The sequence below is a fragment of the Mizuhopecten yessoensis genome, unplaced genomic scaffold (genome assembly GCF_002113885.1).
Source record: "Mizuhopecten yessoensis strain PY_sf001 unplaced genomic scaffold, ASM211388v2 scaffold897, whole genome shotgun sequence".
NCBI classification, from domain to species: domain Eukaryota; kingdom Metazoa; phylum Mollusca; class Bivalvia; order Pectinida; family Pectinidae; genus Mizuhopecten; species Mizuhopecten yessoensis.
In genome coordinates, this window is record NW_018403776.1 from 526,733 (window position 1) to 540,472 (window position 13,740).

General features: G+C 39.4%; 1 protein-coding gene across 2 annotated transcripts in view; it reads right to left on the reverse strand.

Moving 5' to 3' along the window:
* Positions 1-3,028: 3,028 nt before the first annotated feature.
* The window catches only part of LOC110453957 (NACHT domain- and WD repeat-containing protein 1-like), a 39,026-nt gene continuing 28,314 nt past the window's right edge, over positions 3,029-13,740 (reverse strand). For both annotated transcript variants that reach the window (XM_021503235.1, XM_021503226.1), the window contains 4 exons: positions 13,162-13,348; positions 12,175-12,329; positions 7,164-11,147; positions 3,029-6,905 (listed from right to left, as the gene is read on the reverse strand). In XM_021503235.1, the coding sequence (XP_021358910.1) occupies positions 6,681-6,905; positions 7,164-11,147; positions 12,175-12,329; positions 13,162-13,348 (4,551 nt within the window). In that variant the 3' untranslated portion in view covers positions 3,029-6,680. The remainder of the gene's footprint in view (positions 6,906-7,163; positions 11,148-12,174; positions 12,330-13,161; positions 13,349-13,740) is intronic.

Below are 13,740 nucleotides of genomic sequence, written 5' to 3' on the forward strand. Positions count from 1 at the left end.
ACAAAATCACATTGCCACAAGAGAAATGATAAAGACCAATGTGCGCGATATTAACAATATACATTTTACATTTTGAAATTAAATACAAACAAAATAAACACTGATGTGATAAAGAAATAGTAACACTGTATATATTAGCAAATTATATTGTGGTTAAAAAATTAAATTTCCAATATCAATATTAATAATGGTTTAAAAGATATTGAAATGGATACACTATGATATGAAAAACTCCGTGTTCGTGAGTAATAAAGGTAATAATGTTTATATGAATGAGTAATACATCACAATGAAATAACTTTTACAGCAAAGGTAATGAGTCATAATTCCTTCAATATTTCATAAAGATTTTTCTTCACAAACGCTAAATGGTATAACTGGTTTTTAAACGGTCAAATTTCATGAGCAAAGCATACCATCAAAGTTACGCAGATAACTATTTAGCAAGAGAGAGAAAGCTACCTGTCAGTTGTCCGATAGAAATTGATTGTTCCAAAAAACATAAGAATCAAACAAAATCACCAGCCATAAAATAGAAATACGTTACCATGTTCACAATTCTACTACAACGATCATAAAATTACATTTAATTTTCACATACTTTATACAGAGAAAATTGTGGCTGCTACTTAAAAAGGACAAAAATAGAAAATATTAATAATGATTACAAACTGGAATATACAACATCAAACAGTGGGGATGGCATGTGTTCGTTATATTACCACTAACTATGTCACTTATAACAAACATTGACACCCTACAAAAGCCGTTAGTTCCAGCCACATAGCCGGTCATTTATCAAGCCGTGTATAATACAAAAACTACAATATTTTTACAGGCTTCATAGTGCTATTTGTGACACTTTCTCTACACAAAAAAAGAACTTTTTCATACCAAATGTCCAGAAATATACACTATATATTAATATCAAAACAGAATAATTGCGTTCACGAGTTTTGATAACAAAGAACCTGTTGGGCAATACGGGGTTATTGGTGAAGTCAGATCTTTCCTCCAGTGGATGCCTAATTACCGACCAGTTATTGTTTGGCAAATTATTTGTTCACATTATTACGAGTAGTAGCCAGAAATGAAAGAGAAGGAATTTCTATCAACCAACACTTCAAAGACACATGAATCGATGTGTAGGAAGTGGCTAGGTTCATGCTTTGTGTTGGTAGAGACTCACAGAAAAAAGTATAAACTGTGGGATGAACAGACAGATCGTAAAGATCAAAGAGGACATGCAACTGCTAAACACACTATTAAATGTTTGATACTGATAGAAGCATAGATAGAAATACTGCTAACGGGGACGCCTGGACAAGCAGACTGACGATATGTACTGTACTGGTGGTGAAGGGAGAAAAATCTGAAGACCCATCTTTGAGTAACAAATGAAAAATTATAAAATTGGAGAAAATATATGAACCACACCGATAGACAGTAAGACGGTAGTATAATGTCAGTGAGGTCTCGACATTTCTAAGAATAGCGCGTATCTTTAGTAGCATGTGGGTCGCGACGAAAATAAGCTCGTATCAAAAGTTACAGGCAGTCCAAATCAACTGATTTGGAAAGGTAAACGACCAAACAAATGGAAGTCCCATTGGAAACAAGACACTTACTATTTCAACTAGTATTGAAAATTAATCAATTGGGACATTCTCATAAAAGTAAGACATCCGTATCGGTTTATATTGACATATATACTGAAAGAGTTCCCATTGACGGTAACATACCGTCCGCATCAGCTCGTATTTAAAGTTTAAGAGACAAAGGATGCTGACATTTAAAGTAATAGATCGCCAGAATCGGCTCGTACTGAAATTAAAACAAATGTAGTTCCCGTTGAAAGTAGCAAACCGTCGTTATCGGCTCGCACTGAAATTAAAACAAAGGTAACTCACATTGCAAATCGTATTGACAGCCTCAATTGAAAGTCGTAGACAGACTATTTCATCTTGTACTTAAAATAAACGGGAAAAGTGGCTCTCAATGAAACTAACATACAGTTAACATCATGTCCTATTGAATAAACACGGACAGACAAAAGAAATGCCCTTTGAAATCAACAGTTCACATTAGCTCGCATTGAACGCAACCTGATGACCAAAAAGGTAACAACGACAGTTCCTCATCTGCTTGCATTGGAGGGTCCAGACAAAGAATTGTATTGAAGTAGATACAGGGTTACATAAAGTCAGTAGAATAATAGACAGTTCGAGTGAGTAGCGGATTCACATAATAGCCAACAGTATCAAAACACAGTGGGGGTAGGTAGATGGGCACAATGAGCCTAGAAACAAAGACAGTTGGAATGGGAAGCTGAATACACAGTGCCAAGAGTTGATACACAACACAGCTTAACGTATCACCGACGGTTAGACTAGGCAGATGGACGGTTTGAGTAGTTAGAGAGATACACAACACAGCCCAGAGTAGCACAGACAGTTGGACTAGGAAGAATTATACACAGAGCCGCTAGTATCGCAAACGGTTGGACTAGGTAGAGGGATACACCGAGCCTCGAGTATCATCGACAGTCGCAGTTAAAAGAGATAAACGACACAGCTTAAAGTATCACCGACAGTTGGAGTAGGTGGAGGGATACACCGAGCCTAAGTAAAGGGACACACATAACCTCCAGTATCACAGACGGATGGAGTTGGTACAGGATAAACAAAGGCTCGAGTATCACAGACAGTTGGAGTTGGTAGAGGATAAACAAAGCCTCAAGTATCACAGACGGTTGGAGTTGGTAGAGGATAAACAAAGGCTCGAGTATCACAGACGGTTGGAGTTGGTAGAGGATAAACAAAGGCTCGAGTATCACAGACGGTTGGAGTTGGTAGAGGATAAACAAAGGCTCGAGTATCACAGACGGTTGGAGTTGGTAGAGGATAAACAAAGGCTCGAGTATCACAGACAGTTGGAGTAGGCGGAGGGATACACCGAGCCTAAGTAAAGGGACACACATAACCTCGAGTATCACAGACAGTTGGAGTTGGTACAGGATAGACAAAGGCTCGAGTATCACAGACGGTTGGAGTTGGTAGAGGATAAACAAAGGCTCGAGTATCACAGACGGTTGGAGTTGGTAGAGGATAGACAAAGGCTCGAGTATCACAGACAGTTGGAGTAAGAAGAGGGATAAATAGCACAGCCAAGAGTATCACAAACAGTTGGAGTAGGGATACACAAAAAATAGAGTGTCACATGAAACACCATACACCAGCTTTGTCATCTAGGGACATGTGACAATTTAAAATATCTAGAAAGCGACAGCAAATAAAACGTAAATTGTATTAACTTCAATCCTGCTCCTCTACTGGTGCATGTCTAAAAGATGAAAGTAAATCGGTACAGTCCAATTACTGTTCCAATGAAATAGCCATTCAAACCAGAGACATGTAAAATTGTACACCAGTCATGCCCGACTGATCAAAGGCAGCCGTTCTATCAGTCCACACGAGAAGCAGCCAAGTATGACACAAACATTAACAGACGGGTGTCTCCTTGGTGCATTTGATCATGCACATCACCATCAATCCAGTCAATAATGTGTTCATAACTTACTTTTTTCTCTCATTTACTAATCAATAAGGACGGTGTTTGTTTAAAGTGCACAAGTGAAACTAATCACAGATGAGGCCACAAAAGAAGTGTTATCTCCGTATTTGTCTGACACATGTTTATAAAAATTTCAAGCCGGTAGAATTAGCAGTAATTGTTGTGATAACTAATCTCTGATTCAGTGGCAGGGACACTACTGATGTAACACTGGTTGAAATCAATTACCAGCGCCGGCTCCAGATACGTATCTTTATAACTGGTCCCGACCCCTAGTCTACACCCCAGATCATGTGACCATCTGGAAGTCTGTGTCCCCTTATACAGCACATTTGTGAAAACAACTATTGACATTATATCAGGGCACACTGCTAGGTTATACAATCACAGTTTATCGAGGATTGCATCGTTCTGTTTGACATGATCAAGGATATATGCAATAGAAACCGGGTTTACAGATCAATAAGATATTTAAATATACACTGTAAATGTTGAAGAAGGACAGCTATGCATGTAAATCACTCTCAAGAATCAGATACTAAAACAGAAATTACTATATTTTCAGAACCAAAAATATCTTAATTAACATGAGTGTTCTATTTGGTACATATAAGAGATGATTTATTGCAGTGACTGATTCACTACAAAGCCCACACACACATAGTAATCAACAGAATGGAGGTCGCCTGAACTTTCAAATGTTACTGTTGATGGGGAATGAATGTAATGAATTCGAATATCAGACTAATTGCATTCATCATCAGTACAAGCAAAAATAAAATAAAATAATGCCATTTTAAGCTGAAAAGAGTATGCAGTTCTCCTTTCATTTGATAGTTTATCAAGAAATTTGAAAACTTTTTAAAACTTTAAGTGTGTTCGAGTTAATAGCGGTATAATAACAGTACAGCAGTCTGGTGAACAGATGTCGTCACAGTGTTTTGTATCAATGCTTTCACAAAACCCGATACCAATGTCATTCCAAAACTGGTGTTTTCACAGAACATGTGAGAATGTCATCATTGTTAACCATATCAGTGCCACCACTGTAACCGGGACAAGTTTTATCTCATGACCAATGCCATTATAGTACGCTGCACTAACACCATAACAGAACACAGGACCAATGTGATAACTACACTTGACCTACGTAATTGAAGAACACATGACCGATGCCACCACTATTCTTGACCTAAGCCATGGCAGAGCAGAGTACCAATATCATCACTACAACTGACCAACGCAAATGCAGAGAACAGGACCAATGTAATCATTACGGCTGACCAACGCCATCGTAGAACACAGGGCCGATTTCATCACTACACCTGACCAACGCCATCGCAGAAAACAGGAACGATGTCATCACTACACCTACCCAACGCCATCGTAGTACACAGGAACGATGTCATCACTACACCCGACCAAAGCCATTGTTGTACCAAGGATCGATGTCATCACTATACCTGACCAAAGCCATTGTAGTACCCAGGACCGATGTCATCACTATACCTGACCAAAGTCATTGTAGTACCCAGGATCGATGTCATCACTATACCTGACCAAAGCCATTGTAGTACCCAGTATCGATGTCATCACTTTACCTGACCAAAGCCATTGTAGTACCCAGGATCGATGTCATCACTATACCAGACCAACTCCATCGCAGAACATAGGAACGATGTCATCACTATACCTGACCAACGCCATTGCAGAACACAGGAACGATGTCATCACTATACCTGACCAAAGCCATTGTAGTACCCAGGATCGATGTCATGCGAGTACGACAGTACACAGGACTGATGTCATGACAGTACACAAGAATAATGTCATCAAATTACCCTCGGATCAGGATGTAGGCCTCACATGAGCCTTAAATAACAACAGACATATATTCTACATTAGCTGACAAAGTGGTGATGATATCAGTCGTTTCCATATCTGCCACTTCACAAGACGACTTAAATACACTTTATAATGAATTGTTATCTTAAAAGGATAGTAAAATTGATACACAATAAATATGTCATAGAGTAGATATGATCTTCACCCTTTTAGCCTTACAACTCATTCTGTGTGAATCTCACTTTTAACTTAAGATACAAACATCTCGTTTAAACTCAAAGTCTCAATATTGTCACGCAATTTCTAAAGTACATTTAAGTACTTCTAAGAAACCAACATCTATCGATAAAGAAAGACCATGAAATTTCCCCGCAACACAAACCAGTAAATGTTTATACCACTTCAAATATAGGCAGATAAAATTCTCTTGATTTCATAACAATGTCACACAACATTTACGTTTACATATAAACAAATGTCTGATTTGAAGATGTTGTAGAATTTAAAAAAAAATCTTATATGATTTAAAAGGAACCATAAACTTTTCAGAAGCAATTTTACTATATCAATATGAAAAAAATAGATAATAATTCACCGACATTTTATATTTATAATAGAATCATATTTCTCTGTCAACAAGAAAAACTTTCACTACCAAACAATCTTCACCAGCTGATAGACTACTGTGTACTGAACCTCTGTCAGTAAGTATGCAAGTGTCGCAGATACCTTCTTGGTCCATTGAATGTGATGTTTATCTGTCAAACAGACTTGTACACTGATGGTGTTGATGGTCCTTCACTTTCAATGTCATCTTCTACTGTCATAATCACAAAATGTGTCACTTTATAATTAATTGATAACAATGCATGATCTAGTCCTGATTTTCGTATTTTCAAATTCTAGTGATGGCACTATGTAGATCTTTTAAGTCATTTTCTTGTCGAAGTACTAGGATTTCTTGTCCTAATGAGGATATTTTCTAGCCCTAATAGTTTGTTTAGTTCTAGCGAATAGTTATGGCATTTTCTACTTTTAATGAAAACACTAGTGAATCTCCATGGTATTATTGCTGAGTCTGAACGGTAACACTATGTGTCTCGATGGTACCAGTAATGACACCATTTGAGGACACTTGAGAGGTAACATCAGTGTTTCCAATGGTTGAAACACTGTTTGAGTCCAATGCAAACAACATTGAGTGCCTTTTGGTTTCACCGTTGAGTCCAAATGGTAACACTTTTTGTTGTACATAGTATCGGCTAACATCCTGTGTGGAGTGTATATACAAGAATTCTTGTGACTTGTGATCCAATGGACACCACCAGGGTCAGGGAGTTGGCAGAAAAACACATGCTGACTACCTCAAAGTTGGCCCTAGTGCTAAACACCTCTTCGCCTGTAGATGCTTCCCAAATCTTGATTGTGTTGTTTCGGCATGCCGAAGCCACCCACTCATTGTTTGGCGAAAATGCTGTCACTATCACCTACAAAAATAAACGTGGTCACAAAACAATATGGTAACATTTACTATTAAAGGAAATATAATTAGTACCAGCTTTTAAGCTCTATGAGGAACTTTTATCACTTTTATAATACCATATCTTTAGATCTGCTGCATGGTTCATTTTCATGTCACAAATTATATAACTTTCTACTACAGAACAATTTAAAGACATTAAAAGAGTATCTTCATCAAAAATAAACATTGATTTTTTTGTTTTTTCCACACTTCCTGTACTTACCGTCGCAGTGTGTTTGGAAGAAGGAGCCATATTCTGCACAGGTAGACCCGAGTCAGTGTGGTAGACAAAGAGGTAGCCATCTTCTGACCCAAGAGCTACATACTTTCCATTGACGCTCTGAGTAATGGTCAGAGTTGTTCCTTTACAATCCTGTCCCATCCAGTCTGGACGGTACATCATTCCCTTCTTCTCCACTTTGCTCACCTTCTGATCACACTTGCCAGTTGGAATATCCCAGAACAATACCCAACGACGGGTTGTAAGCATCATAATATTCCCTTGGCTGGGAGTCATGACTTCTCCAAGGTGAGGGATCTTGGACATTGTCCTCATGCAGTGCATAAGCCCTCCTGTAGCTTGAGTTAGGTCAGCGGCGCTGAAACGATAAGGATGGGGCTGAGGAAGGAAAGACCCTTGCTTCTTCCAAGATGCCTCTATCTCCTTGAAGTCTGCCTCTGTCACTTTTGTACGTAACAAGATAAATCTACTGTTTGCACTAAGGCAAATGTCAATTGTTTCATAATCAGGAACGCCTTTTAAGTAAAAGGTTTTCTTTGACTGCCCAACTTTAAGGTCCATGACATCAACCATGAGTCCTTTCTCCTTTTGGCAGAGGATACACATAAGTGAACGGTCCTGGCTAACAGTGAAATCCAATGCACCTTTTGGAAGATCACAGTCAACAGCACTATCACCATTCTTCAATTTGAATATTTTAACTCTCCTATCAGTTCTATCTAAAGCCACACAGCTTTCTTTGGATATCACCTGAATCTTGTCCCCTACGATGGAGATGTCAACAGTGCGTGTTAGTGACATGTCTGTGAGTGACCAGACACTGACCGTATTATCTCGTGATGCAGTAACAAGTTCTAGACTGTCCAGAGTGATATCAAGACTGGCTACCTGTGTCTGACCCAGCAGACTGTGAGAACTTGTATCACAGCTTGTGTGGGGCTGTGTGATATTCTGTGTAAGGGCAGATATGGCCCAGATCTTCATGTCTTTATTGATGCCAAGGGAAATGACATTTTCCTCTGTACCCACCAGTCGCTGCATGCTGTTTTGGTGAGCAGGGAAAGTACCACAGTGGTTGTTTCTGCGTATGTTGTATAACACTATCTGGCCCTGGGAGTCACCAAGCATTGCCAGGTTGTGTGACCAGTTGACATACAGACAGGACACAGGATTGTTCGTAGACAGCTCACTGAGGACTTTCTCTTCTTTCCAGTTCACTAAGCTGACAACACCCTTCTGAGACAGGACCGCAGCCAATTGTTGTTTCTTCGCAACAGACATCTGAATCATGACATCTGAAAGAGACATCTCACTCACCATGTCAAGCTCATCTAGCTCTATAGCCAACAGCGTACATGAGGTTTCAGTATTACACAGTCCAATAAGAAAGTCCTCTGATGATCCCAAACATACCAGGCCACTTGAGAAAGAAGCAGGAGTTTCTTTAATTGTATCGTTGTTTTCTTCCGAGGGTTGAAAAAGTTGTACAAATCCCTTTATGGCTTTCCCGTTCTCAGCGTCTTCACATTTGCCTGTGGCAATGACAGCAGGACTGTCCCAGCCAGTACACACCAAGTTGACAATATCAGTTGCATCCACGGATAAGGTCATCAGTTTCAGCGACTTCATGGAGCTGAGATCAATCACCAGGAGACTGCTATCATCAAACAGAATGGCCATATAGGAGGATTCTGCGTCAAAGGCAGACATGACAGGGCTGGTCTCAGCAGTCAGTTCTGGACACACCTCTGATAACTTCTTGTTCATTGTGACTTTCTTGAAAAGGTTAACTGTATTGATTTGTCTGTTGTGGAGATAATAGATTTTCTTACTAGCTCGATCTAACCTTGCCATCAGTCCATTGCTGAATATATCAGGAAGACTGACTTGTTGCTGCTCCTCTGTGACTGTGTTGTAAACTGCATGCAGATCTTGGCTCTCCTCATCTGTTTCCTTTCCACACAATCGTAACAGGACAGAGTCTCCACCCACAGATAGGATTTTTTCGCAACCTCTGATGGAATCCTTCATGGCACTGGATGTGTTTGTACCAGGAGCCATACAGGCATACTTTGGAATCAGCAAAGGTTTGTTTTTAGATTGTAAATATTCCAAAGCCACAGCTAGCAATCTCTCCAAGTTGGCTTCCCCTTCTGTCAATGATATTTTAGCAAGTAGGCTGACAGCAAATTTTTCTGAATTGCCAAGATCCTCTATTTTGCAAACAGAAAAGAAGTATCTGAGCTTCTGTACTTCCTCATCTTCTGTTCTATCCACAAATGCTGTGAGGTCCTCTTGCAGAGCTGTCAAAGGAAAAGCAGCAACTTTTGCTTTCAGGAAGTGAAAGTTGCAGAAGCATTTTTCTTTTGCTAGGTTTGATGAGATCATCTCTTTAGCATTGTTGATATAGTAGGGAAGACAGCACAACATTCTCCTGTTTTTGCTCACCATAGCTTGGGGTGTGATTTGCCGGTCAGCATTTTCTATGGTTGTTTTCCTCCAATCCAGCTCGATGGTTCGCTTGACTGATTGGGACATGAAGATTTCAGAGAAGTTCGTGTGAAGTTTCTGACCTGCCTTTCCCTGAGTGTACATAGCACGTCCAGCCTCTATGAACTGTCTGTGGTACCAGTTCAGTGTGTATTTGTTGTGAGTCTGCCTCTCCACAAGATATTCCTTGAGATCGTAGCGGAGACGAGCCCAGAGGACTGGAGGTATGCGAACTATGCCCTCTACAGGTGGATTATGGTAGCGGTATACATTGTTGAGAACTTCGTCATCACAGGAGAGTACGTCCTCCATCTCTGTTTCAGACACACCATTCATGGCAATAGTGATGTAACCGAGGGCATGATTTGTAAACACCTCCCCAAATTTAGTCTCCAAGTTTTTGAATAACTGTGAGATAGCACTTCGGACTGCATTGGCAAGTACATATTCATGTTCGGGAGTGTAAGAATTCCACTTGACTGCCTCATCCAACAGCAGTTTGAGATAAAGTGGACCTGGATCCTGAGTGAAATAGGACATAAGAAGCTTGAGCTGGTTGTCTGTCACGGTTCGCTTCCTCTGACCTAAGTATTTACTGATTATCTCTTTACCGGTCGTCATGGAGAGTGGGGGAACTGCGATGTAACACTGGTCATTTGGGAGTATGTCTCTCAGTGTGTCAAGAATACCATGTTCTTCTGGCAGTGTGGACAGAATTAATTTGACATTGGATGGTAGTATGGTGGGTAACCATGCCAACGAATGTGCATCATGATTGGCTGTCAACTGGTCTAAAGAATCAAGAAGAATGACAATTGGAGATTTGATGGCACTAGCAACCCGTCGAAGAAGCCTGGGCACATACTCCAACAAATTCTTCATGTTCTTATAGGAGACTGGTTCCATGATGATCTCTGCATGGTCAGCGAGTTGTCCACACACACCAAACAAAACATCATAGATATTGGTGCTTAGAGGACTTGTACCGAGAAAACGGATCAGTTTCACATGCTTCTGCTTCTTAAACCAGGATGGCAGAGTTTTCATGATCATGGCCATGACTGATGTCTTTCCTGCACCAGAAGGGGCATGGAGCACAAGGGGCTTCCGTGACGTGTCAGTTAGAATGTAGGACCGGACACCATTCAGAACATCGGTCTGTCCACAGAATGTCTCACACTTGGTGTTACAGAACTGGAGGTGATGGATCAGCTCAACATAATCAGTGTACCATTCAGAAAAACGGATCTTTGGCAGGTAGTCTGTCATTCCATCCTTTATTTGCACTTTCATGTCAGACAGAAAGTCATGACAAAAACTTTCAATGTATTGTGCGTGTGCCTCATTTGAGTTTGGTTCTATACCTCCTGATATCCACGGAACTTCATACTCACGACAATTTGTACCTTTCAGTGTCTTCTTTATTTTGTTCAAAAGTTCATCCCGTAGACTTTTAACCACAGTATCAACTTCAAGCTGCAAATAGAAGAAAATTTTATTTTATCACTACTCCTTAACACAAAATGATTTATATACTACTGAAATGGGGTTGGTTTTTATGACTGTCGAATCATTCCAAATTTGTTTACTTCTCGTCATTGAACCATAGCCTCTCAGTATTTAGTATTTATTTTTATGCAAAGTTTAGCTAGGTGTCGTTATTCATCACCTGTTCCGTCCCGTATCTGTGATAGACAGCACTTTGCTTGCTTTCTCCGAGTATGAAACGGAAGTATTTTGGTTTAGAGATTATTAATAGTCAGGTGCATTCTATCCGAGCGTCTGATTGGTCGGTGTCTTGTTAATTGTGATATTGGATTATATAACCCGGTGCTTCCAAGTAAGTTTGCCGCTGTTACGATTAATTTTGTGAGCCGACGGTCACATTTCTTCTCTCGCTCTCTCTTATCTTTTCTGTAGGCCGTGTGGGTTAGTAGTAAATAGTTTAGAATGTTGATGGGTGGTTTGTAGAGTATAGTGGTATGTATGTGTGAGTAGAGGGGTTGTCTCAAAAGGTTTCTGTCATGTGATGAGTGCCACGCTTTCGTTTTGTTGTTACCGCTGCGGTAGGTGTTTGTGCGAATGTTGTGTACCTAGTCTCTGTATTCCATGTCACTGTTAATAAATTTATGTTAATTGTTTATAAGTATTTATACATTATTTCTGCTAGCCAATAGCACGCAAAACAACTCAATTCCAACCTGGGTTGATCCGGTAGCACCGGGCAGTACACGTACTTGGAGCGGGTGCACACATAAGTACATCCCTCCCGTTACACTACTACAGAACAACCTTGATCTACCAACACTACACAATGAAACTGACAACATACCCTGCCATCACTCTTCTAACACCTTACATACATTATACTACAGCTCAATAGTTCAATTTTATTTCAGCACGGGAGTGAGATTAAAATATGACCTACAGATGACATAGTTACTTCCCTTATATAAACAGTTGATAATGCTAAGGTAAGTAACTCAAAAATACAGCTACAGACCTTTCCACTGGTGTCTTTGATCTCTATATATCTTCTGGCGTCTTTGTCAGCAACAGACTCGTTATCAAGCCCAGTTAAGGATCGTGAGTAAACCATAGTGTGGCCGCTTTGGTCAGACACATCAAGTATCCCTGATTTTATCTCCGTCTCTGTCACTGAAACATCACAAAATTACAATATAATGGTCTGAAATTCAACTCCAAATTACCACACTAACTTGCATTACCATTTGCTCGACATTGAAGCATTTCTTCACCAAAGAATTTCAATTTGTATGCTTCTTGACAATAAATTCCTGGACTCAATTCTGATATTTTAAAAAGAAAATCACAACTCTCCTGACATACTGTCATCTTCAACTTTCCAAAGGTATACACTATACCCAACTTCAGCTTATGCATAACCATAGTACTGAAATAAAGCCTAACTCTGCTACTAAAGATGATTCTCTTAAATAATTACATTACCAAATTTGGTCATTTTGATTAATTTGATCAAGTTACATGTATATTGTTATGTTGAATAACGATAACCCTATATTCTATCAACATTGATAAGCTCACATTTTGGTCCTCTTTATATATCATATCTCCGTATTTGGTCATCTTAGATAAATATTTCACCATAAATAGTTCTTTCAATGTATTGGACCATATATCATATATTTGGGTTCACTAAATATTATTTTCAGCTATTGAGGGATAACATTTGTCATTTCTATAACATTTATATTTTGATAAAAACAACTTTATGTTAGATAAAAATCATAAACCAGACAATGTCTGTGAGACATAAAAGCTCTGCCACATTTTGAAGCAAAAGTACATTTTCTAGTTAAAAGAAAACTTGAGAGTGCTGGGGAACATTTTGTCCTAGAGAGAGCTAGGAGACATTTCATCTGTGCTTTATCCTGGAAATTGCTAAGTGACAGTTTGTAATTGATGCTGGAGAGTGCTAGGGGACAATTTTGTCAGTATTCAGTCTTACCTGACTGGAAATACTCATGGAGAGTGCTAGCAGACATTTTGCCGGCACCAGCGGCAGACTTAGCAGCTTCTCTGAGGATTAGCTGTAACTGTTCAAATGTCTGTTGCCAGTTTTCTGTGTCCTTTGCACGAGGCTCATCACATCCAGGTGAATAATCTCCATAAAATGTAAACTGAGACCTGATTGGCTGCAATAATGAAAGGAAGAGTGCCTTAAATCTATATGAAACAGCATCTTGCAGTGTTTTATTGATATCTCTAACAAGTGAGAAGTATGAAGGAAGAAATATAAGTCTGAAATATAAGAGAAACTTTTTATTGATAAAATTTGATCATATAGGACTTCATACTGAACAATTACCAGATCAACTTTGAGGAATTACCATTTCAATTCACACACAAGAGATTAGATGCTATTTGACACCAAAGCATAGCAAAGCCTACAGAAGGTTAATGGTATCATACTGTAGGTATACACACCTGTAGAACGTACTGTAGGTATACACACCTGTAGGACATACTGTAGGTATACACACCCGTAGGACATACTGTAGGTATACACACCCGTAGGACATACTGT